We start from the raw sequence: 23,799 nt of genomic DNA, 5'->3' as shown, positions 1-23,799 counted from the left end.
TCCTATATAAGCCAGACCTAAAACACATACAAGCTCAGTCCCAGATAGTTGTGAGTTTACCTAATGGCCACTCCAATGCATAATAAAAAGGCTGCCCAATGAAGATTTTTTATTTTTTTATTATATTTCTGGTTGTTCACAATTTTTTTCCTCTGAATGGTGATCTGCATATAATAGATGCACAACACTCTATACTGCAAGTAAGCATTACTTTAACAGCAATAGACATGTTAAAGCAGCATCTACCAAAATCTACAGCACTAGTACTTACAGGCAATTTTCTGCACCATCTTGGAAGCTTAGCATAATTTGCAAGTGTGTAATTGAAAGGAAAAAAACAAGTTGATGACAAAAAAAATTAAATAAAATCACAAAACAATAGAAAATGAAGTAAGGAAAGTATTTTTTGTCAGCCATTTACTACAGAAAATTAGGCTGCTTATCAGCTATTATAAAGGGAATCCACCGACCTAAATTAAATTTTCTAGTAATATGTTGTATTAGAAAAGAAAACAAATATTCATGAAATTATCAAAATCAACCAACTGAAGTTTATTACTCCCGCATGGATCTCACTGGAGTGACATGCCTGTATCTATTCTCCGTTTTCCGTTCCCATGTTATTCATAGGTGGGGTTGTGGCACCCAGTGTGCTGTTGAGTAGCTGTGCCCCCAGCATTGCCGCACTGTTTGGACTCCAACAGTAGTGTATTGGCAGACTGGCTGCAGTGCAAGCTCAGATTTAGTTCACTTTAATTCATGTTATCTGACTGCAGTGCGACACCCACAGCAATAAACTTTTAACAACTTATAGATAGGGATAATATTATAGGACTGGAAAATCCCCTTTAAAAAAACCTCTCAGCAAACCTGGTGCATCTTATTATAATTCCAATTCTATGGCTGTAACTATGCATTCTGGAAGAAAGACTTGCTATACACGAGGCGCGATAGCGTAACAGACTACAATTTTTTTTTTTTCCATTTTTCATACTTTCTTCTTTTGTTTTGTACTGTACTTATTTTCATATTAAATGGATACAATTCAATAGTAGGAAGATCATACAATGTAGGAAGATCATAGCCACTCAGTAACCCACCAGTCTCATGGGACAGGTCTGCCACAACCATAGCAGGTTTGCTTTCACTGAGCAATCCTGCTATTTCACATAGTGCTCATTTTTAAAGCAATATCAACTACCTTACATTGTTACATGAAACTGATTTCCATCCCTGTACCATAAGATGAATCACAAACAACAGCTCAATTAATGTAATGTAATGGCTGAATGCCATGCAGAGCCAGCTGTCATTTCCTAGAGGATAGATATTCAGTATGCACACACACACATACATATACACACACACACACACACACACACACACACACACACACACACACACACTAAGGAATATGTGGATATACAAGTTGTGGAAGCAGAAAGGAGATAAAGGAACATATAAAACGAACGAACATATAAAACTATTATAAAAAAAATCCTAACAATGTCCCCAGCTGTTCTGGTTTGTGCCGCATTTATCTACAGTGGTTGGAATTATTTCCACACCAAGTAACCACCAATAATGTCAGCATGTGGATGTACCTATACAGAAATCTCATATGCATATGCTGTCACTGTAAATTGTTGCAGGTTAGCTTTATGATTCAACTGGGGCAAACATGGATCAATTACTTCCTGTATGTCACTGGCATTAAAGGGGTTAATTGGAATTACTGGAGTTTTGTAAAATTGTATCATATGTGTATTTTAACCCCTTATCACAGACGCTTGTTTTCAGCTTAGTGACTTGATTTTTAGAATCTGACATGTTTCACAACAACTTCGGAACGCTTTAACATATCCCGGTGATTTTGAGACTGTTTTCTCGTGACACATTGTACTTCACGTTAGTTGTAAAATTTAAGTGATAAGTTTTGTTTTTAATTCTGAAAAAAAATGAAAATTTGGCAAAAGTTTGTAAAAATTCTTCTTTTTCAAAGTTTAAAATGTTCTGCTTTCCAGACAGGAAGTAAAACTACCCAAAAAGCTTGATAATTAACATTTACGGAATATCTGCTTTATGTTGGGATGATATTTTCTGTGTCCTTTTTCTAGGATGTTATGAGGCGCAGAACTTTTGGCGCAATTTTTCTCATTTTCATGAAAATTGTCAAAACTCACACATTTTGAGGGACAACTCAGCTTTCAAGTGACTTTGAAAGGCCTAAATAATAATTAAACCCCATAAATTACCCTAATATAGAAACGTCACCCCTTAATGTATGTAAAACAACTTCTATTAACCCTCCATGGGTTTCACAAAGGTAAAAACAATATGGATCTGCGATTTCGAAACTTTTGATTTTTTGGGAAAATACATTAATTTAGGCCAAAACTGACCATTTCATAATGAATAAAATGATGAAACGCTCTGCAAAGTTTGATGCCCAATTTCTCCCGAGTGTAGCGACACCCCATATGTGGTGGTAAACTGCTGTATGGGCACATGGCCGGGCATGGAATGAAAGCAGCGCCATTGACAGCAGATTTGTATTGTCACAATGTACAGGCTATACATTTTTAATTTTGTTTGGTAATATGAACATATGAGGGATTATTATTTTCGGGGTGAGATACACTTGTATAGATTTATTTGAGGGGGGTCTATAGCTTATTCATGAGATTTATTTAAGGGGGACACAAAATCTATTTTTAATTTTTAGCACTTGTTATCCCCCCCCCCCCGCTTATCGTAACGTAAAAATAATATTTTATCTTTATCTATGGTTCTCTACAATTGCGGTGATACCTCATTTATCTAGTTTTTCTTATCTTTGCACGGGGCTGCAGCCGGGGGGGTTAGTGCCGAGTCTGGGCTGTTATGTCACAGCCCAACACCGGCACTTGCAGGACCCTATGTCCCGAAATCATCTTCTGACGTGCCACTGTAGAAAGGCGTTGCGTCAGAAGAAGTACTCTTAATTACTGCTGTAAAAAGCTGATAGGGTGGCTTTAAAGGGTTTAAATTCTGCTCATATAAACATCATGAGTTAGTAACCCCGTCTTACATGATAGAATGGTATAACCCATGGACCAGTGTCCCTACTGCAATGCATATATGAATCAACTGCAAATTAAACATGGTGCCGGGCATCTTCAGGGCACTTTCACTTTCACAATCCAGACTGCATTGATGATGGATATCAATAATAACAATGCTACTATTATGTTACCTGCGTATCCAAACAACACTACCCGTCTCCAAGATGTTTAAGTTTATTGCAAAAAAAACCCCCAAACAACTGTCTGAGTGATGTTGACACTGTGGGAGCGGCTTCTACTGGCATACAGTATTAGTATAGCATCTCCCCAGGGACCAGGCCCTTGTTTTTTGCATTTTAGTTTCATACTCGCTGCACTCAGTTTACAGAGCTGTACGAGGGCTTGTTTTCTGCACAGTAATAATGGGATGTGAACTAAACCTTACACCACTGCAGTACTTTTTAACCTGTGAAACCCAAAGTCTTGTTGGCCTACTCTAATTGACATGATCCTGCAAATATCAGCTAGTTAAATTTGTACCAGGATATTTTCCATGAAATCTGGTCAGTCAGAGCAGGTTTAATGCCTCTAGCAGCTTACCTCACTGATGCTTGGGGTAATAGTAGGTGCAGCAATGAAGACCACAAAAGGAGCAAATTCTGCTGTTCTCAGGACTTTTAGTGCCTGTAGATAAAAGGAGGATAAAAAGATTTAAAGGCAGTGTAGTACAAAACTCTTCAGCAGGTGAAATCAAAGCCTGGATAAGCGGAAGTACCAAGTTTTATCATTGCAGTGTTCTTTTATGACAATTTTTACATTGTAGAAGGCTTTTCTATATAACAATTACCCTCACCCTACCCCAAAAAAACCCAACATGACAGCTTGAGACAAACATTTATCAAGGCTTTCAGCTTTCGCCTGCAGGCACACAGATGTGTGCCTGATATACTAATAGGTCGGTGCCATTTGAGTATGCATGGAGATGGGGTAATACCACTTCTGGTCTCAAGAAAGGTGCTGGTCCCAGAGCCGAGACCTGCACCCATCATGTATTTATGACATATCCTAAATACCCAAGAAAGGTGTAGGTGTAGTCATAAATGTTACTAGATGCTGCTGTTAATATGCCCATTACTTTGATCATTTATGAGATTAATGAAGTGAATGACTTGTGAATTTGTACTTTTTCTCCCCCAGAGACTTTGCACATGAGATCATGTACCTGAGGTTCTACATCAAGTATTGCAATAAGTCCCTGTTCGTGGATCTTTCGTATTGTTTCCAGTTTTGTTCCATACATAGCATCCTCATGGCTGCCATATTCAAGATATTCATTGTTGGAGATATCTTGCATCATTTGGTCGTGGGATACAAAGAAGTAATTTTTTCCATTTTCTTCATCTTTCTTTGGAGGTCGTGTTGTGTCTGAAATGTGGAGCACAATATAAAAAGTCCATAGCAATTCACTGGGCATTTCTGAATCAATCAGGGCCACCGGCATGAAGTAGTATAATATTCATAATACAGCTTAAGATAATACTTTGAAGCTAATAGAACATATCATTATGACAGACTAAGGCTGGGTTGACATCACTTCTTTTAAGTGTAAGGCTGGGTTTTGGAGAATTCCCATTATACCCTTACAATGGGCAGCTTTGCGAATACAGTGGGGTACATCATCCTGTTTCTGCACCTCCTCCCTGAAAGCACCAATCACTTTCTTATGCTGAGGTTCAGGGCTTTTCCCCACTGACGTAACTGTTAAGTGCACAATGACATCACTGGAGACCTCCCTGAGCGGATGCGCAGTGGAGGCCAGGGAAGGGAAGAAATACTTAACATGCATCCCTTATTGTCTCCAATGGACTCCGCTAAGCGAATACATTGCTTCACAGGAGGAAGCAGGATGGAAAAGTGTAACTTGAGTTCTTCACAGTATACAACTTATACTGAGCTGACGCCAGCCAAAACTATGCCTCCGTCTGCCAGTATATGCCTCTGCATATACATCAGGAGCTTTTCTGGCGTGTACAGTATATGTATATGCATTTATATGTGTGAATGTAGCTTAAACCCTGTCAAGCTACACAAATAATTAATCCCATGGCAAAAAGGAGCACATACTGAACAAATGCATGGATTTGTGCAACTGAACTTACGTGGGATAGGGTAAGCAAATCTGTCAGGATGTTTAGTAATTAAGGTGTTCTTTATGTGTCGTCTTCCAACACCATGTGCACCTACAAAGAGAGAATAACAGATTTGTGAACATATTTTGTATGCATGCTTGCATCATAAAGTAACTACACACAATAAAATAAGTTACCTAGAAGGACTAGTGTTTTTCTTTTGAAAGCCGGTAGTTTCACCACCTCTTCATAAGTAACCAAATCTAGTTGGTCAAAGACTGCGGGTAGAAAAGAGAAGTATTAATGAATCACGTGTCAACAGGAAGAATATAGCAGAGAATTTATTTGAAGGGAGCAATTGTAATATTACTCTAACTTTCCAAAAACACAAGGTTTTTACTTTTGTTCGGCTGCAGATGTCTTGGCATTTCGGCAATGTACAGAGTTCAAAGAATCGCTAAATCGCTACCGATGGCAGTGGATTTTAGAAGCAGAAAAACTGAAATGGGCCATGCTTTAAGTTTTTAAAAAGGTCAACGATAGCATGTCTATAAATATATAAATTGGGAGTGGGGTTGAATTTATTTTTATACATTTATTAAAGGGGTTTTCCCCACAAACAAAAATTAGTCCCTATCCATGGGGGATGGGCAAGACCACAACAAATCAGGAAAATGAGGGGTCTGATGGGTTCCCAAGTACCTGCATTGGACCCCTCGTAGCTCCGTCAGACTAATTGAGCTGATGGAAATTGCCGAGCGTCTGACGAACCCCTCGTTTTCGTGATCTGTGGGGTCTCTGCACTGAGACCCCCACTGATCAGGAAGTTAGATACTTTCCCTTGGAGAGGGACAAACTTGTGTTTGTACACAAACCCCTTTAAGGTGATCTAATGGGAATGTTCTGCCAATGTCATTTTCTGACAACCTTCTAAAAACTCCTGAACGATAGAACAGCTCACTGACATGAAACTAAATAGTTTACATTGTAAATAACTAGGGTATAAAGCTAGAATAAATATTTTTCACATGCAATGATTCTTGCAAAACAAAATAAAACATGCTATGTAAAGGAATGCTTTTAATAGAACAGTGAATTCTTCAACTGCCTTAAAGTAGATAATAAGAGGTGGTTAACTGGAATAAAAAGGGATAGATCCAAAATAATAGCAGATTCAACGGAATAGTAATCATCAAAAGAAAACACTGTTCTACAAAAGAAATATTACATCAAAAACATACTACAGAGGAAAACTGAATATGATATGTTGGAACTTTTCAATAATATATTTCACTCAGCTGCTTAATAGAAACCACAACATGTAAAGTTTATATGCAAGTTCACACTGAGCAGTACAGGTGCTGGAGCAGCTCTGCAGTGCTCAAGGTGTTTAGGCAAGGGAAACAAATCTGTCAATTTTTAAAATAAGATCAAAACACACATGAGCAAAGAATATAAGTGTATATTCACACTGCCATGTATTTTTTAATAGAAAAATCAGAGAAAAAAAACTAAGTTGGTGTATAAAATTGTGCCTATTTTTCAATAAATGCAACTCAATAAAACAATACTGTAACAAAATGATTTCCGATGACAATAGATTTTAAAAAAAATAAAGTTTTTCAAGAAACAGGCAAGACATGAGTCAGTCTCTGTATAATACTTAATTTTCAAGCTCAATGTATTGATGGCTGCTATATCAGAGAAGCATCTAGTTCATTACTTTACTATTCTGTATGCATCTTCGTGTAAGCTACCTTGGTAGACAACACCTAAACACGGTTTGTGATTAAAACTAAATGCAGCCCTTAGACACATTTTCTGTGCACCGCTGCAATTTTCAAGCACCATTGTTTTTAATGAAACTCAACCTTGGTTTTACTACTTCTAATGGTGGTTAATGCATTACAAACACATATAAATGCCTGTGTGCTTACCACGGGCTTGCTATATACTAGAATTACATTGCACAGTTAGTAGCGCATGAAATATAGCACATGCAGTGACTGAAAAGACTAAGTAATGAGAGTTTCTTTCAATATGTGTTTGCAGTCCTCAAAAGAGCTTGTACAGCAATGTTATAAAGGGGTATATCGGGAATAGTAATTCTAGCTTATATAAAGAGTCAACACAGTTCTGTTTATAGCAGGGGCTAACCCCTGTAAATACTCAGATGCTAAAATGGATGCCTGTCTAGTAAACATAATTGAGGGACAAGCGGAGGCCGGTGGAGAAGAGAAGGTAGCTTCTTTAAAGGGAACCTGTCACCAGGGACCTCATTTTTCACTAAAGACAGATTGTAAAAGCCCATGACACCTGCAGTGCAAATCTGCCTCTCTGTCTTTTCTAAGCATTTGCATTACAATATAATTGTGTGTTATAACTTACAGTTGCTCCATGACAAAATCCTGGGGTAGTCACAGGGGCTGGACTTTGGTTTGGATGCATCTCAAAAAACAACATGTGACTTGTCTGAGCTGCAGGCTGTCTCCATGTTATAACACACAATTATATTGTAATGCAAATGCTTAGAAAAGGCAGAAAGGCAGATTTGCACTGCAGGTGTCATGGGCTTTTACAATCTGTCTTTAGTGAAAAATGAGGTCCCTGGTGACAGGTTCCCTTTAATAATCTTCCTACCCAACCTTCCCCAACAGCTGGCACTGGCTTTTCTCTGAAGATATGAGGTGAGGCCTTAAAGGGAACCTGTCACCAGGAGACCCATTTTTAGCACTCCCCCAGTCCCCACAGAGCATAGTACATACGCTGCCAAAGTGTTTTTGTATAAAAAATAGGTTTTACAGAAAAAAATATATATGTTATATTGTACCTTTCATTAGCATCTGCTGTGTGACTAGGCAGTTGCCTTTTGGGAGGGGCTGGAAAGGAGCAGTTCCCCCCCACCCTTGGGAAACATGTGACCTTTTCAAATATATGAATAACTCCCTTCACTCGGGATTGGCTGTAGAGGAGCAGGGGGCGTTGCTAAGACAAGTAATGGGTGCTTTCATATATTTGAAAAGGGTGGGGGGGAACTGCTCCTTTCCAGCCCCTCCCATTTGGCAACTGCCTAATCACACAGCACATGCTAATGAAAGGTAGTATATAAAATATCTTTTTTTCTGTAAAACCAATTTTTAATACAAAAACACTTTGGCAGTGTATGTACTATGCTCTGTGGGGACTGGGGGAGTGCTAAAAATGGGTCTCCTGGTGGCAGGTTCCCTTTAATATGTAATTGAACCAACTATATTTCACCCAAGGAAAGCCTAGCAGGGTTGGTGGGATACAAAAGGGCACAGTGATCTGATCAGATAATAAGTTGTGTGTTGTCATAGATGACAGCTATGTTGTTTTTTTTTTAATATTGTTTTTTTTGGTGGTGGTGGTGGTGGGGGGGGGGGGTGTTGTGAACATTTATCTAATGTTCTCACTGCATAAAAACAAGTCCCATAAAGTTGCGGAGCAAGTTCTGCATCTTAGGGGCATCTTAGGTGTTCGAGCAATTTGTAACTTCAGGTAGGGGATAACTATCAAAATGGGCACATCCCTTTTATGGCATTATGGCATATTCACAGAATATGTCATGAATGGCTGATGGAGGTATCCCAGTGGTAGTACCCACAAATTTCTTAATACTGTCATAATGCTCAACTTTAAGGGCCCCCCCCCCATCTAGCACCCTAGATGTTCCAACAACCATAGTAAAGAACAAATCCAACCCAGATATTAATAAATACCACAGTACATCGATAAACACCACCTCAGAAACCCAATACTGCATAAAGAGCAGACAATAATAATAAAATAATCATAATAGAGACTCCCAAAGAGCACAATGGTACCAATACTGGGCAACCCCAGAGCAAAAGGCTACTAATACTGGGCAACCCCAGAGCAAAAGGCTACTAATACTGGGCAACCCCAGAGCAAAAGGCTACTAATACTGGGCAACCCCAGAGCAAAAGGCTACTAATACTGGGCAACCCCAGAGCAAAAGGCTACTAATACTGGGCAACCCCAGAGCAAAAGGCTACTAATACTGGGCAACCCCAGAGCAAAAGGCTACTAATACTGGGCAACCCCAGAGCAAAAGGCTACTAATACTGGGCAACCCCAGAGCAAAGGGCTACTAATACTGGGCAACCCCAGAGCAAAAGGCTACTAATACTGGGCAACCCCAGAGCAAAAGGCTACTAATACTGGGCAACCCCAGAGCAAAAGGCTACTAATACTGGGCAACCCCAGAGCAAAAGGCTACTAATACTGGGCAACCCCAGAGCAAAAGGCTACTAATACTGGGCAACCCCAGAGCAAAAGGCTACTAATACTGGGCAACCCCAGAGCAAAAGGCTACTAATACTGGGCAACCCCAGAGCAAAAGGCTACTAATACTGGGCAACCCCAGAGCAAAAGGCTACTAATACTGGGCAACCCCAGAGCAAAAGGCTACTAATACTGGGCAACCCCAGAGCAAAAGGCTACTAATACTGGGCAACCCCAGAGCAAAAGGCTACTAATACTGGGCAACCCCAGAGCAAAAGGCTACTAATACTGGGCAACCCCAGAGCAAAAGGCTACTAATACTGGGCAACCACAAAGCAAAAGGCTACTAATACTGGGCAACCCCAGAGCAAAAGGCTACTAATACTGGGCAACCCCAGAGCAAGATGCTACTAATACTGGGCAACCCCAGAGCAAGATGCTACTAATACTGGGCAACCCCAGAACAAAATGCTACTGATAAAATAGAAATAATAGAATACTATCCTTTTCTGGCTCATCCTCTTCTCTCCTCTATGTCCCACTCTGGTTGTATGTGCCAGCATCTGGACCTGGTGAAGAGCAGCACCAGGAAAGGTAGGGGGCCCTGGGGCAGTACAGTACAGCAGACAAGTACTGACTATTCCTGTGGCTGCTCCGTGCCCTTCCTCGAACGTATACAACTAGTGTTAGGAGTAAGGACACAGAGCGGAGCAGATGGAGAACACCCGAAGAAGTGAGGACTTTCCATTTGTACTATTTCTTCCTCAATTACTGAATGGTTTTTGCAAAGCACTAGTAAAAAAGGCGTGTTAAATAAAACCTTAGCTTATAGTGTGAAAGGTGGGACCTCCTTACAAGTACTAAACACCACAATTTGGCATAAAAGCCTCCTTAGCAGAACAAAATACTTCCTCAGAAGTGCTATAAAAATACCACTGCAATCTGGTACTTAGACCTCTTGGTGGGACATCCAACAAAGAAAAAAATGATTTCTCGTATTGTAAATACATAAGTTCTTGGGTCAGTTATAAAGATGACTTGTGCTCAGCATCAAATGCCCTTTAATTTGCTTTGAAAGGATAGCAAATTATTCTTATAATAGACAATACAGCCAGCACTCAATCGATTGTAATGTTAAGATCACATTGGAAAGCGGCGGCTTTTTCATTTCCTTCTATTAAGAATCCCTCACTCTAGGCAAGAACTTGATGTAAAATGAGGTCACAATGTTCAATTCACTTATAAGAATTCAACATGTGATGCCTGTAGGCGGTTTAACACTAGCACATACAGGGCGAACAGCGAAAACAAACAAAATAAATAAATAAAAAAAAAATCAGAACATAAGCTTTGTACCTAAAGAAACATAAAACAAGATATAAGTATTTATACTTTGCGGAAAGCTGAGAAATAAAATTATTGAAAGTCAAACATTAAAATGAAAAACATAAAAGCAGGCATAATCACTTGACAGGTTACTTACATGCACAGAGGCCATTGGGAGAAAGACAGCATGAAAAATGCACAGGGGTCAGATATGGATTACAATATATCAATGAAACACAGTTTCTAATATGCACAAAATAAAATTTATAGACGCAATGCAAAACTCACACACACAGAACACTTTCAGTTCATATCACATTATACATTCAAAGGGAAACTGGCACAAATGCAGTCCTGTATACAGCATCTTATTGTGGAGGAGATGTTGAGTAGATTAATAGATTTTTGAGGAAAAAAAGTCCAGTATAAGCTAATCTCTTATTTTTATATTGCTGTCAATTTATGCTTAAAGGAAATTTACCATCAAAATCAAACATCTTATATTAATTATCCATGGCCTCCTTGCCTTCGAAAAAATCTACTTTTAAAATTCTGCTAATGATCCGGAAGGGCTAATGGGGTGGTTCCCAGAGCCCCTCCATGCTGCAGATTCACAGGCTGCTTTAGTGGGCAAGACCACTTCCCCGTCCCACTGTGTGCTGAGCTGTGAATCTGGAACATGGGGGAGCATTGGGAATAACCTCAGTATCCTTCAGGCTTATTATCCCAATTTTAAAAGTTCCTTACTTTTAGAAGAAAGGAGGCCATGGATAACAAATATAAGAAGATTACCACAGACTCAGTATATAGAACCATGAGTAAGTGTCCCTGATTTATGATGAATTTTGATGGTAGATTCCTTTAACCCCTTTGTGACCAATTGTCATTGATGCCTGGATGTCCAGGTCAATTTTTGCAGTCCTGTTATGCACTGCTTTAACTGAATAGATCACATGATAAAAAAAAAAAAGCTTTTTAAAGATAGTCACTATCATGATGTATATAAATGTCCTTTTTGCAAGGTACATGTGCAAATAGGAAGTGTATAGTCAAATGGCAGTTTTGAAGGAGTCAAAGGGAATCCCCAAGCAGTTAATACCGTAAAAAAACTGATAACAGCGTTACATTTTAGCCCTGCTAAAACCATAACTGTTATTTTCAATGCGCCATGTCTTTGAATCAAAGAACACACCATATTGAGTCGACTCTCCTAGTCCAGGTACAATTCTGGAATAAAAGAAATGCATTCAAACTGCTTCTGTAATCTCACACAGGAGTGCACTGCAATACACCAATCCTGGAACGTAGATGGTGGTGGACATTTCTTTTTTAATCCTCTCATTTCTATACAAATGAAGTGAGTGCTATATAGGAAAATATGCAAATAACTGCCAATTAAGGGCATCGTGTAGGCGTATGGAGACTTATAGCCATGGACGCTCCACAAGGAGAATCTGAAAACAAGCAAAAAAAAAGTTTTCCAGGATGGAATAAGAAAAACCACGCCTCTTGTAAGGTAAATCGCTTGACATTTAAAAAAAAAAAAAAATATTTGCATATTTTGCCAGAAGCCCCCAGTGGAGCATCCACACACCTACATAGCTGCCTTAATTGGCAGCCTCCAGAAGGAGATCTCCTACTATATAACACTCATGTTGGGAAGTAAGTTGTCAAGGTTGCTACATTAGGATGGGTGACCAAAAGAGAAAAATGCAGGCTACTATAGTACTCGAGATTGAAGAATTAAAAAAAGAAATGGGTTGAACATAAAAAGTCAGCTTTAAAAAAAAAGAAGTGATTTTCTGCTTAAACACATTTTCCTTAAGCCAAGAAACGGCAGGAATTGTAAAGTTAAAAGTTAGACCAAATCTTTTCCTAAAAAATAAACAACATTCTACTCAGCTCATCCTGCTCTACAACAAGCTGCCTGCATATCAGATGCAGCATATCACAGGATAAGCTTAATTAAAAGTTATTTTTATCACAATCATATTGATGCTGGAAAAAAAAATACACTTTTGACTCCTGAGAGCTGCAAGTCATTGCATTTCATTAAAATTGTTTAACGGTGTATGCAAAGGATCGGTGAGGGTAGGAAATTGCCACTTTTCTACTGGAATTACAGGCCCAACTACAGAGCAGCAGTACAGACAAACCCAGTTCTGTTCTGCATTTGGGCCAATAAATCCAGGTGACAGACACAGCAAGATTTGAACCTGCCTCAGTCTTTCAATGTGTACATTTTTACATATTTATTTCTCAATTTTCTTAGAAAAATTACAATTGAAAAATATCATGCTTTTCTGTATAATGAAGTTTGTAAAGTACACTTAAATCTTGGGGGGGGGAAGGGGGGCACAATTATTTTTAATGTTTTATGCTCCATCATTGGGACTTGGATGTATGAACCACAGCAGCAGTGGGTTAGGCTACCTCTGCACAATGTTTTGAGCACTGCAAAAAAAAAAACAAAAAAACAAAAAAAAAAAACATAAAAGCACATCTACCATCAGTGAAACAGATAGATGTGTAGAACTAATGTGAATGTTTCTTTATGCACTAACTGAAACTGTTCCCAGTAGGTTAAAAAAAAAAAAAGACAAAAAAACCAGAAAAAAACCCCCAGAAAAAAAACAGCAGAGTTAAAAAACATAATAATCAACGGCTTGTAATTTATTCACTCCCCATACCGCTAGTCCTGCTTGCTGTGGATAAGGCCTAACTTGCTTTGTGGAAAAACCCTTTTATTGCATTTAGCAGACAGTGGGGGGGGGGGGGGGATTTATTAATCTGTCCTGGACAGAATTCTGTCGTAGTCTGCACTAAAAACTGTCTGCACCTCATTTATAAAGGGTTTTAGACAGGTTTCTGACTCTCCTACGACTAGGTCAACAAAAGGGGCATGACCTGTTAAAAGGGGGTGTGGTCCCACACCGAAAAAAGGTCAGTGCGTCAGAAATACTGCTGACCCAACAGAATTGTGCTCTTATTCTCTGGCGTAAAGGAAGCCAACTAATAGGAGGTGCAGAGTACGAGAGATACAGTCTAATACTAGGACTGATTTTCAACCGCTGTAACATAGTATGAGAATAACTAACAGATTTAAAAAAGGAAACAAAAAAAGCACAAAGTGATGAAAGTGACATGGGCCTGAAACATAATTCTGTGGATTAATGGAGTGCAACCTTACCATAGCTCCCATTCTGTTTATTTGCAAGAATCACTGCACTTCAGAAATTAGAATGCAATGTAGAACAGTAAGGATGTATTAACCATAATACATTTAACATTTATACCAGGAAAGCTTCTGGCATATATATATTAAACTTCTCCGTAGAAAGATTTTCCTTTTACCCCATTTTGCTTTGCTATATAGAAGAACGGCCAATTACATTAAGCAATCCGTGTGCATTCTGCAGAAAACCATGTATGGTAAAGGGCAATTTATTTCTACAGCGGCGCTATGAGCATATGGCTATATAATGCAAGCTATGTGTATAGCTTTGTATTGAATATACATCTAGTCTTAATGGGCAATCTCCAAGAGCAAATATATTTGTCTTTAAATGAGACAAAGACACCCCGTCACCTCTTGTAACATATCATCCTATGTGTTGTTCAGTTCCTCTAATATTCCACCTAAATATTTATTAAAAATGTATAACTGGGTGGTAACATTGCTTTTGTCATAGGGGTGTGTTCCTTCAAAATGGAATTCAATTTAAAACAAAACAGTGGACTGGCTTGGTGCAGAGATCTAAGTAAAGATGATCTAACATTGTTATGTCATGAACATTATTTAACGTAATTGACAAGTCAGTGTTGGCGATGGATTTGAGTTGATAAGCAGTTATCCAGAGCTACAACACGTACAAGTTCACACACAGAGGCTAAAACTACATTTTGAAGAACTGCATTAAGGCATGATGGTGTTTTTGGTTTAATATTTGCCGTTGTTACAAATGAAACATGTTCGCTTGTTTAATGACCATTTTCCACCTGTTTAGTAAAGAACTTTCACCTAAACTCACATCAACACTGAATGCAGTTATTTACAATGTGATGCAACATATGAACACTCCCTCTCTGTCATGTGAAGTTATAAGTAGGAAGTCCTTATCAGTCTATAGAACAGGGAGAGACTGAAGGCGAGACGTGCATTGCTTTGGATCAGAAAGGAGAGTCACGGCTAGCTATGGGGACTCTCTATAGAACACAACCTTGCAATGACATTTCATACCTGCATTGTGCTTTGCCAGATATTTGTCTTTATACTGCTTCTTTTTCTTGCCAAACCAAGTACAGCTGGCTTGTTGCTCTTGCTTCGTCTTCTCCATTGCAATGCATGCCACTCGCCTGAAATATAGCAAGAAAAAAGTTAACCACTTAATGACGAGGCCCTTTTTAGTTTTTGCGTTTCCATTTTTTACTCTCCACCTTCAAATATCTAAAAAAAAAATTATTTTTCCAGGTACAGAGCTGTGTGAGGGCCTGTTTTCTGTGTAACAAATTGCACATCATAGTGATCGTATTTAATGTTCCATGCTGTGTACCGGAAGCAGCACCTTCTGGCGCTAATAACTTTTTCATACCACAATGTAGGGAGCTGTGGGTGGTGTCACTTTTCCATTTTGATGTGTATAGCCTTTTGATCACTTTTTATTAAGTTTCTTATATGTGGCAAAAAGTAGCATTTTCGACTTTGGGCGCTATTTTCCATTATGGGGTTAAACGCTAGGAATAACCATTATATTTTGATTGATCGGACATTTTGGGACACGGCAATAGCTAAAATGTTTAGGATTTTTACTTATTAAATCAGTTCAAGGGAAAGGGGGGGGGGTTCAATTTTTAGATTTTTTTATTACATTTTTTATTTCAGACCTGGATTACTTTAGTCTAGGTTGTCTGATTGGATCTACCATATACTTTCATACTACAGTATGGCAGTATACAGGGATTTTCCACATCAACTATTTCATAGAGCAATTCGCACATGGCAACAGATTGCTGGTCCCCGATGACATCACTGGAAGCGATGATCCAAGCCAATATGACACCGCTGCCAACTTTATCTATGGTTTGTGGTTGGCAAGAGGTTAATAGACCCAAACATAGCAGCATCCTTTATCATTTATAGTCAAGTATATATTTAAAGTTATTTATTTGTTATTATGGCCCAAAGTTAAGATTTATAATGATGTGAATGCAGTTTACAACTGACTACATACATGAGCCATGTTTAAGTGATAAAAATTACAATACAATAAGACTTTTTATCACCATTATGATACAATAATGGTTATTTAGGTAAAAGAGTAAAATTATTTATTTAAAATACAACATTAGAACTAGAACTTTAATACATTGTAATTATGAAAACACTATGAAGAATAATAAAACAAAAATGTACTGAATAAAATTTGTTTAGCGAGTCTATGAATTTGTTCTTAGAAACCGTATCGCCTCCATCAGATGCACCTTCCCAGACAATCTCATGTCTGACTTAATTATTTTAAGGCTAGAGAACAGCGCCTCTACACGGAGTTGGGTTGGTGGCAATGCAGTAATCACATGGGAAACATTTCTAACAATTTTCAGATATAGAGGGATTGCCTCATGAACAGTCAGCTTTGATGAACTTTCAATATGCGGCTTTTCTCTGGGAACAGGGTTTCACATCATTATGCTGCACAGTTTAGCAGTGCTAAAACACTTGGACATAGCTTCTATATCTATAGCACTTTTTCATGCAAGCAGTTTTGAAATAAGTGTAGACATCCCCTCCGCTCTGATCTGTAGAGGAGGAGCTTCACTACTGAGCATGAGCAATAAGTGCATCCACATTCATCTCCACTAAAAACCTACATCCTTCGATCAGAAAAAAGAATGACCTTTATAGGACATTCCATAATTTCCCCAAATTCCAAATGTTTAGTCCAATATTTAGCACATACTGCCGTGATCTAATTGTAACAATGTATTATACATTTTTGGAGTTTAAGTGGATCCCTTTTATTACGACTCCACCAAAATGGTCTCCGACTCCACAGTCCTGTTTGTAATAGACGGAGCATTTTAATTATTCATTCCTTTTTTATGATATCCCATAATATACTTTTCATTCCATCTATGAATTTATACAAAATATTATCTTGCTACTAGTACCCTGATTCTTAATGGATAGCCTGGATGTGTGGAATCCAAACAACAAAATGTGGAGCTGTAACTGAGCTGATGTTAGATCCCCATGTTGAGAAAGTTGTCTCCTATTCTAGGGTTATATGGATAAGCTGTAAGAACCGAAACACCCCATTAATAGTGAGCTAATCTACTCTCTATGGGGACTGTGCATTGTTGGAGAACTGCAGAATGGTGAATATTTATGTAACAATTTATACTGGAGTTTCAAGAACTTAAAATTGTTAAAACAACTTAAAATAATCCCATAAAAATGGCATGCAAGCTGCTCTCTCCTAAGGTATGTACTCTAAATGTAAATTGCCCAAATACTATTCCATTCCTACTAGCAAAGGACAACTGTATATTTTGAGCCTTAAAATTAGTTTTACGCAGTTTCCCAGGAGATGGTAGAAACACAGCAATTAGATCATCGTAAAAGTAAATCTGTCCCCGCTAAACTACTGTTTACCACGCATTGCGTTAAAAACCTGGGCATAAAACCAGGGCTTCTTTCAGCGGACAATAATTCTCATGGATAATCTGAAAGCAGGTCAGCATATGGATGCAATACTGAACATATACAAAGCATACAGTCTACAGTCAATTTTAAAGGGATTTGTGTGTCCCCAGGCCAATCTGGATACAGAGAACCTAACCTCAGGAGAGGTTTCATAATGGTGGGGGAGTCCAAGCCCCCTGCCAGCAGTTCACAGCAGAGTTTTCATCAGAAGTGGTCAGGGTATTATGTATTAGAAATTATCTGAAATTGGCCAAGGGACCAGAAAGCCCTTATGACACATTTCCCAGTCAGAAGGCAGATCCACAGGCTCAGTGTTAGCAGAATCAGGACAGAACTCATTATAGTCTTTGGCTATAATGTGGATAAAAAGAGGTCCAGTGGGTCATTAGGGGTGTATCCAAGAAGGAAGGAAGGAAGGAACACCAGGAACTAAGGAACTGTGCCACACAGCTGTGTACCATTAGCGCTATAATATTGTGCACATACATTTGAATGTTTTATAGGTTTGTATTTGTTTAGTGTAGTTTGTCTATTTAAATGAAACCTACCATTGGATTTGATGCATTATGAACTAAACATACCTTGAGAATGCTGTAGCTATACTGATGCAGGATCATATCTTGGTTAATCCCCGAGTTGAGTGGCTTTGCTGATAAAACAATTATAAAATGATGACAATGAAGCGGTCTCACTTCTGTGGCTGGCTCAGCATTTCTCTTAGCACATTAGCATAATTCACTGCTGCACAGGATGATGTAATCCCTCGGTTGTGCCTAAAGCCAGAATAATCAATTGCTGCACCACCCCCCAGCTGCTGTGTTGGAGTGATCCAGCTCAGGTTGATTAGTCATGTCTCGACTAACTCATGACTAAGTTCCATGTATAATGTGTTTATGTAGGCAGCCAGCCTGACCTAGCTTTTCCATGGTCCTGAATTTTAGAATTGTTTTTTCAGCAAAACCACTCAACTCAGGGATTAACCAAAATATGATCCTGCATGAGTGTAGCTACAGCATTCTCAAGGTAGGTTTGGTTCACAATGCATCAAATCAAATGGTAGGTTTCCTTTAATGTTGGGGTTTTTGTCTGTTATGCCATTGCAATGCATGCTAGTTTTAAAACCTTATAAAGGGAGTATAAAAATGTTCACCATGTCATCCAAGACCTTGGAGGACGTGACTAATAAGGTTGTTTATTGGAGCGCATTGATGCGGTTCTAAATTCTTATAATCCTAATATAGCTGTAGGTATCCATGTGTTCTAACATATTAATACAAACATTTATAAAAATTGGGTAACAATATCTCTGTACAAGCTCTGTTTTGCAGCATTATAAGCTACAAAACAGTACACACTGCATAATCCCACACATGTATACTGCCTACTTACCATTCCTGTAGCTCGGGAGACGGTATAAGCCCGGCAGTACCATTTTTTGCGCTTTCCAGTTTTCCCTGCCACCAGTTGTGATCATCTTTACTAATAATTTGAATAATGTCGCCAACTCTAAACCTGATACCAGCTTCTTTACAAGGTATTAGGTCATCCTTTGATGGATCATATTCAAATTGTGCTCTTACATATATCTAGAAAACAATACAAGTGTATAGGTTTTAGAGTGAAAAGAGTAATCGGTGACTGGGGTCCATAGTAAAACAGTAAATGAAGAGATGAGCAGTAGTTGCTGGAACAAATAAGATTTGCCGGGCAAAGCATGCAAGGAAAATGCACATGTATACAGATATGAATGCTGGGATCTCATTATTGACAAAGTTATGTGATTTAACATGTTCCACAAAGAAAATATTAACATTAGCAGTGATTATCTCTACATCAGGTAATTGCTGCAAAGTATGAGAACTTTAAATTGCTACACTATATTTTGCTTAGGGAAGATGTAAAAGTTAACTACATAGTTCAAAACAATACTTAATGAAAAGTAATGTAAAGTAGAACACAAGATGTGTATACAACAATGCAAGCAGGAAACTTTACTGTGAACTAGCACATCTTATGCAGGTGTGAACTAAGCGTAACTTGTCCTATACAATATAGTTAATCCCCTACTACGATGCTAAATCCAATGAGTTGTTTCAATGTCAAAATAGGGAATAAATGGATGTTATCACTCATCACTGTTGATCCTAACACATACTGGCTCAGCTTTACTCCAAAAAAGCACCACGCCCAATCCTTTTGCCACGAGAACTGGGGCATATTTAATACGGTAACTATAAGATTAAATATTAACTGTAATTTAACGTTCCACCATCAATGATGGCGTGATAACATTTGTAAGCATAGGAGGAATTCCCTGTGTGGAATGAAATCCATGTGCCAATCCCTACTCCTGGCATTCTAAGGCTGGGGTATTGTTATCATCCACAAAACACATCAGAATGTGTGAAGGGAGGACCATGGTTTCTTGTTAATATTATCCCCTTGTCTCCAGCTCTACTGGAGCACAAGTTGCCATCAGAACAATCTTTCTGATGAAAGTATGAATGAGATTAAACATGAATACGTACAATGTCAAAATGAACATTGATTCACCAAAAAGACCAACAAATCACACAAAGAAAGTCTATTCACCTGTCGTCCTTTTGGCTGAGTAGTTGATGGTATATCCTGCAGAACAAAGTCAACCCAGAAGAAGACATTTGCATCTTATTAACAGTTTGTTCACTTTAGAAAAATTCATTAGCAGTTACAATGTTAAGTGTATGAAATATATTATTCAGGTATAATAAAACAAAACCAAGCTCAAAGATGTTTAGCTAAAGCTTAAGGAAGCAGAAAGACTTAAGCATAGGAATGATTCTTAGCAAAATGGGAAAAAAATAAAATAACGTTATCAGCATCTTCAACACAAATGCATTAGTAAAATAACGGCAGGTGTGATGTGCTTGAGTGTAGACAGACCTAACAGTATGTTGAGGCAAATTTTTTTTAAAAAAATGTAAAAAAATTAAAAAAAGAAGTTTAAAACTGATGGAAAAATGTTAAAATCTTACTTAAAAGTTTGTGTTGTCTACTGTGGCATATAGACTTCAATAAAGGGGGATGCTGTCTGGCGAGGTTCAACAGGAAGCTTCATTATTTACTTCCTCTGTAAAGAAACCAGCCCGTGGTCATGCGAGGTCACACTGGTGCGCTGCTCGTAATATCACACAGATGATTACTCTCTGATATAATGAGCCGTGTGACCTGTGACCTCACATGACCACGGACACATTTCCATCCACGTAAAGTAAGCAGTGAAGCTTCCTATAGACTGAGATCTAGAAGAATGTGAGGGATCAATACAGAAAGTATACAAGTTTTCATTACACTAACAATATCAATTATTTGTTGAAAGTGCACAACTCCTTTTGCAAGAGAAGCAAACTATGTCAAAGTGTTGTAAAAATTCTGCTTGGAGAGGGGTGCCCCATGGTGATCGATCACTCTTAAAAAGTGCACATTCACATGAAAGGGTTATTCTTTCTACCTCAAATGACTTGACTTAGAAAAAATAAATAAATAAAAAGCCAACATGCACATTTGCAGTTAAGCTAAAACAAATGTGATTTCACCAAATGTGGGATTTTGCTTAAAATGCTGAGTCTGCAGAAGCAGCTTTCGCTGCGTCAGATAGCAAGCAATTTGTGTTAAAGATGTTTCAGAGAAAGGTCTGAAGAGCTGTGCACAGCTAACGCACATTTCATCATTTCAGTCTGAATTAACCCAACTATGAGTTTCACATAATAGGCCAGACTCATGTTATGCAGGTAACACAGCAGCAGAGGGCACACCAATTCATTAACTCAGATAGCGGAAACTAAATTCTGGGTCCAGACCAGTTCCAGGGTTTTTTTCCTTTATAAAGAAAAAAATGATAATTTAATAACCAAGTTTTTGTGGATTGAAAGCTGCAATCCAGCTGTCTGTACTGTGCATAATGGGGTTCCCACAAATAAAAAGTAGGGATCTTGAAGCAAAACCATCAGACACTGAGCCTAGAAATACTGAATATTGCAGAGCTCAGCTTCTTTCCTTCTAGCATATCCAGCTGTAAGATAGGCGAGTATGTGTCACCAGAAAAAGTCTGCTTTAATATACAGAACACAACCAAAATTAACTTAAGACTTACCAAAACTTCAATGAAACAATAAAAATAAATAAACTAAAAAAAAAAAAAAAAATCTCTCAAACAAAATTAAATTTAAGCTAGAATGGGAATGGTTATCCGTGAACTGAGGACAACATTCCTTGAATCCCTATGTGTGTGTGTGTGTATGTGTGTATATATGTAGTTGCTGATCTTACCGATATAGAATTGTTAATGCTGCTATGACCATTAGCTGGGGACTGTCTGGATGTAGAGGGGGAATCTCTCTGAAATAAGATACAAGTTTTGTTAACACATTTCACTATTGCAGACGTGCACAGTTACCACTGAATCGACAAAGAAAAATTCTCTACACCAGTTGTACGTTTCTGTGTTTTATTTCTTCGACCAAGAGTTTTGCTGCAATAAACTTATGGTGTGTTAAAGCAGAGAACTGCAGTTCACCAATTCGCCACAAAGAGGAGCCCACTGTCCAGACAGCGACACATTGTTGTAGATACAAGACAGCTAAATCCCAGACAGTAGAGAAAACCTTAGAAATGTCCACTTCACCCCATGTTTAATATCAAGTAACATTAACCTACATGCATGGAAGACTATCTTCAGTCACTCTGCTGAAATTGTAACGGATAAAATGTCATGGGCTATGGAGCTTGACCAGAAATAACCTTCCATGCAAGGAGGCAAAAGGAGGGACTTCTACTGTCATACGGTACTTTCTTTTATTCTCCAGCTATAATGGAAGGGAACAACGCAAACTAGTAACGGTGATGTGACAACTAATCGAAAAAGCAAATTAACAGCTAAAATTTTTAGATCTTTTAAAAAATATCACTCGATGTAAAAGCCTCAACTTAAAAACAAATGTGGCTTTATTATATTAAAGGCAATAGTTGTATTTACAGAGAACCTCAAGGTTTGCAAAATCTTAAAGCGTTTGCCCAACGAGAAACCCATGGTGGTGGTTATGCCACCTTATTACAGGTTATCTGGTACACGTCATCTTGTTGTAGCTGGGGTGTTATTCCAGACTCTATATATTTTATTTCACACTAGGGTTTCCTGTACAGAAGTATGTACAGTTTGCGGGCACAAAGAGGTGCGTGAGCATCACTTATACAAATGCAGGAATAGGACCTGCTTTATTCTTTGTGGCTCAGGCCGGGGCCATGGAATTCACAGCCATTTGCATGAAGCCATAAATGTAAAGGGGGACATTTGCTATGGAAACAATAGCTAGCACACCCCCCAATATATGTTTGTCCACAAGAGACCCATAGTCTGCTTATTTTGATTTTATACTAATTTAACAATAACAGGATGGCTGGAAAATATCTGGGATGACATTAGGTCACAATACGCTGTATTAATAGTCATCACCATTTATTCATAGTTTGAGATATTGTAAAAAAATTAAACCACAGCCATTAATCAAAAGAAAATGAAATCTTTTTTCAGCATAATAGAATGCGGCATAAACAACATGTTCTGTTCCGTTATCTTTGTTGTAAAATTGGTGTGCATGGTCTACAAGCACAGGCAGAAACAGATTCCCATAAAGCAGATAACAGACAGCCATCAGCAGATGGTTAGCACCAACAAGACGAAACGCTCCATGTATTTATTATGCGATTACCTCACAGGAAGAAGACTGAGTTCGGTAACTTGGAACAATCTTAAATGTGATGCTGCCCCTCATTTCTCTCTAAAATAATGAAAAAAAAATTATATATAGGAATATAGAATGTTCTAAATAAGCAGATGAAATCCAACTAAATTACAGTCTAAATAAAACAAAATGCAACCTAAGTTTGGAATATAAATGACTAAGTAATGCAAGCAGTAAATGTTATCAAATAAAAGAGGTAATCATCAGTGGGGGAAATGGGATCCAACACCCTGAACCCTGCTAAATTGTACTAAAGGCGCTGCTGTGACTTCACAAGCATGTCCTTCAGATACCCAAGTGGGAGTTTCAGGTCTCTGACCCCTGCTGACTTGATGTTGCTCATCTTTCATATGGAAGCAAAACTTTAAGCCTGAATTTGCTCTGTGAACTGTGAAAGGAAATCTACCACCAGAATACAGGATTGTAAGCAAACTACACTTACATACTGGTGTGCACCCTTTCTGGCATGAAATGCTCTTAATTTAGCTCCTTATGCCCTTGTTTTTATGAAAAAAGGCTTTCAAAATTATGCAAATGAGACTGACGGGGCT

General features: G+C 38.3%; 1 protein-coding gene across 13 annotated transcripts in view; it reads right to left on the bottom strand.

Annotated features, from left to right (window-relative positions):
* The window catches only part of CASK (calcium/calmodulin dependent serine protein kinase), a 150,815-nt gene that overhangs the window by 5,055 nt on the left and 121,961 nt on the right, over window positions 1–23,799 (bottom strand). For 2 of the 13 annotated variants that reach the window (XM_072137776.1, XM_072137779.1), the window contains 10 exons: window positions 23,216–23,284; window positions 21,777–21,845; window positions 20,061–20,096; window positions 18,858–19,054; window positions 15,006–15,121; window positions 5,371–5,451; window positions 5,204–5,284; window positions 4,267–4,469; window positions 3,645–3,728; window positions 272–298 (listed from right to left, as the gene is read on the bottom strand). In XM_072137776.1, the coding sequence (XP_071993877.1) occupies window positions 272–298; window positions 3,645–3,728; window positions 4,267–4,469; window positions 5,204–5,284; window positions 5,371–5,451; window positions 15,006–15,121; window positions 18,858–19,054; window positions 20,061–20,096; window positions 21,777–21,845; window positions 23,216–23,284 (963 nt within the window). The remainder of the gene's footprint in view (window positions 1–271; window positions 299–3,644; window positions 3,729–4,266; window positions 4,470–5,203; window positions 5,285–5,370; window positions 5,452–15,005; window positions 15,122–18,857; window positions 19,055–20,060; window positions 20,097–21,776; window positions 21,846–23,215; window positions 23,285–23,799) is intronic. The other 11 variants (XM_072137780.1, XM_072137783.1, XM_072137777.1 and 8 more) reach the window with 10 other exon arrangements.

This window comes from Engystomops pustulosus, chromosome 2 (genome assembly GCF_040894005.1).
Source record: "Engystomops pustulosus chromosome 2, aEngPut4.maternal, whole genome shotgun sequence".
Classification (NCBI taxonomy): Eukaryota; Metazoa; Chordata; class Amphibia; order Anura; family Leptodactylidae; genus Engystomops; species Engystomops pustulosus.
Note: the sequence above shows the minus strand (reverse complement) of the source record. Positions and strands in the feature narration are given on the sequence as shown.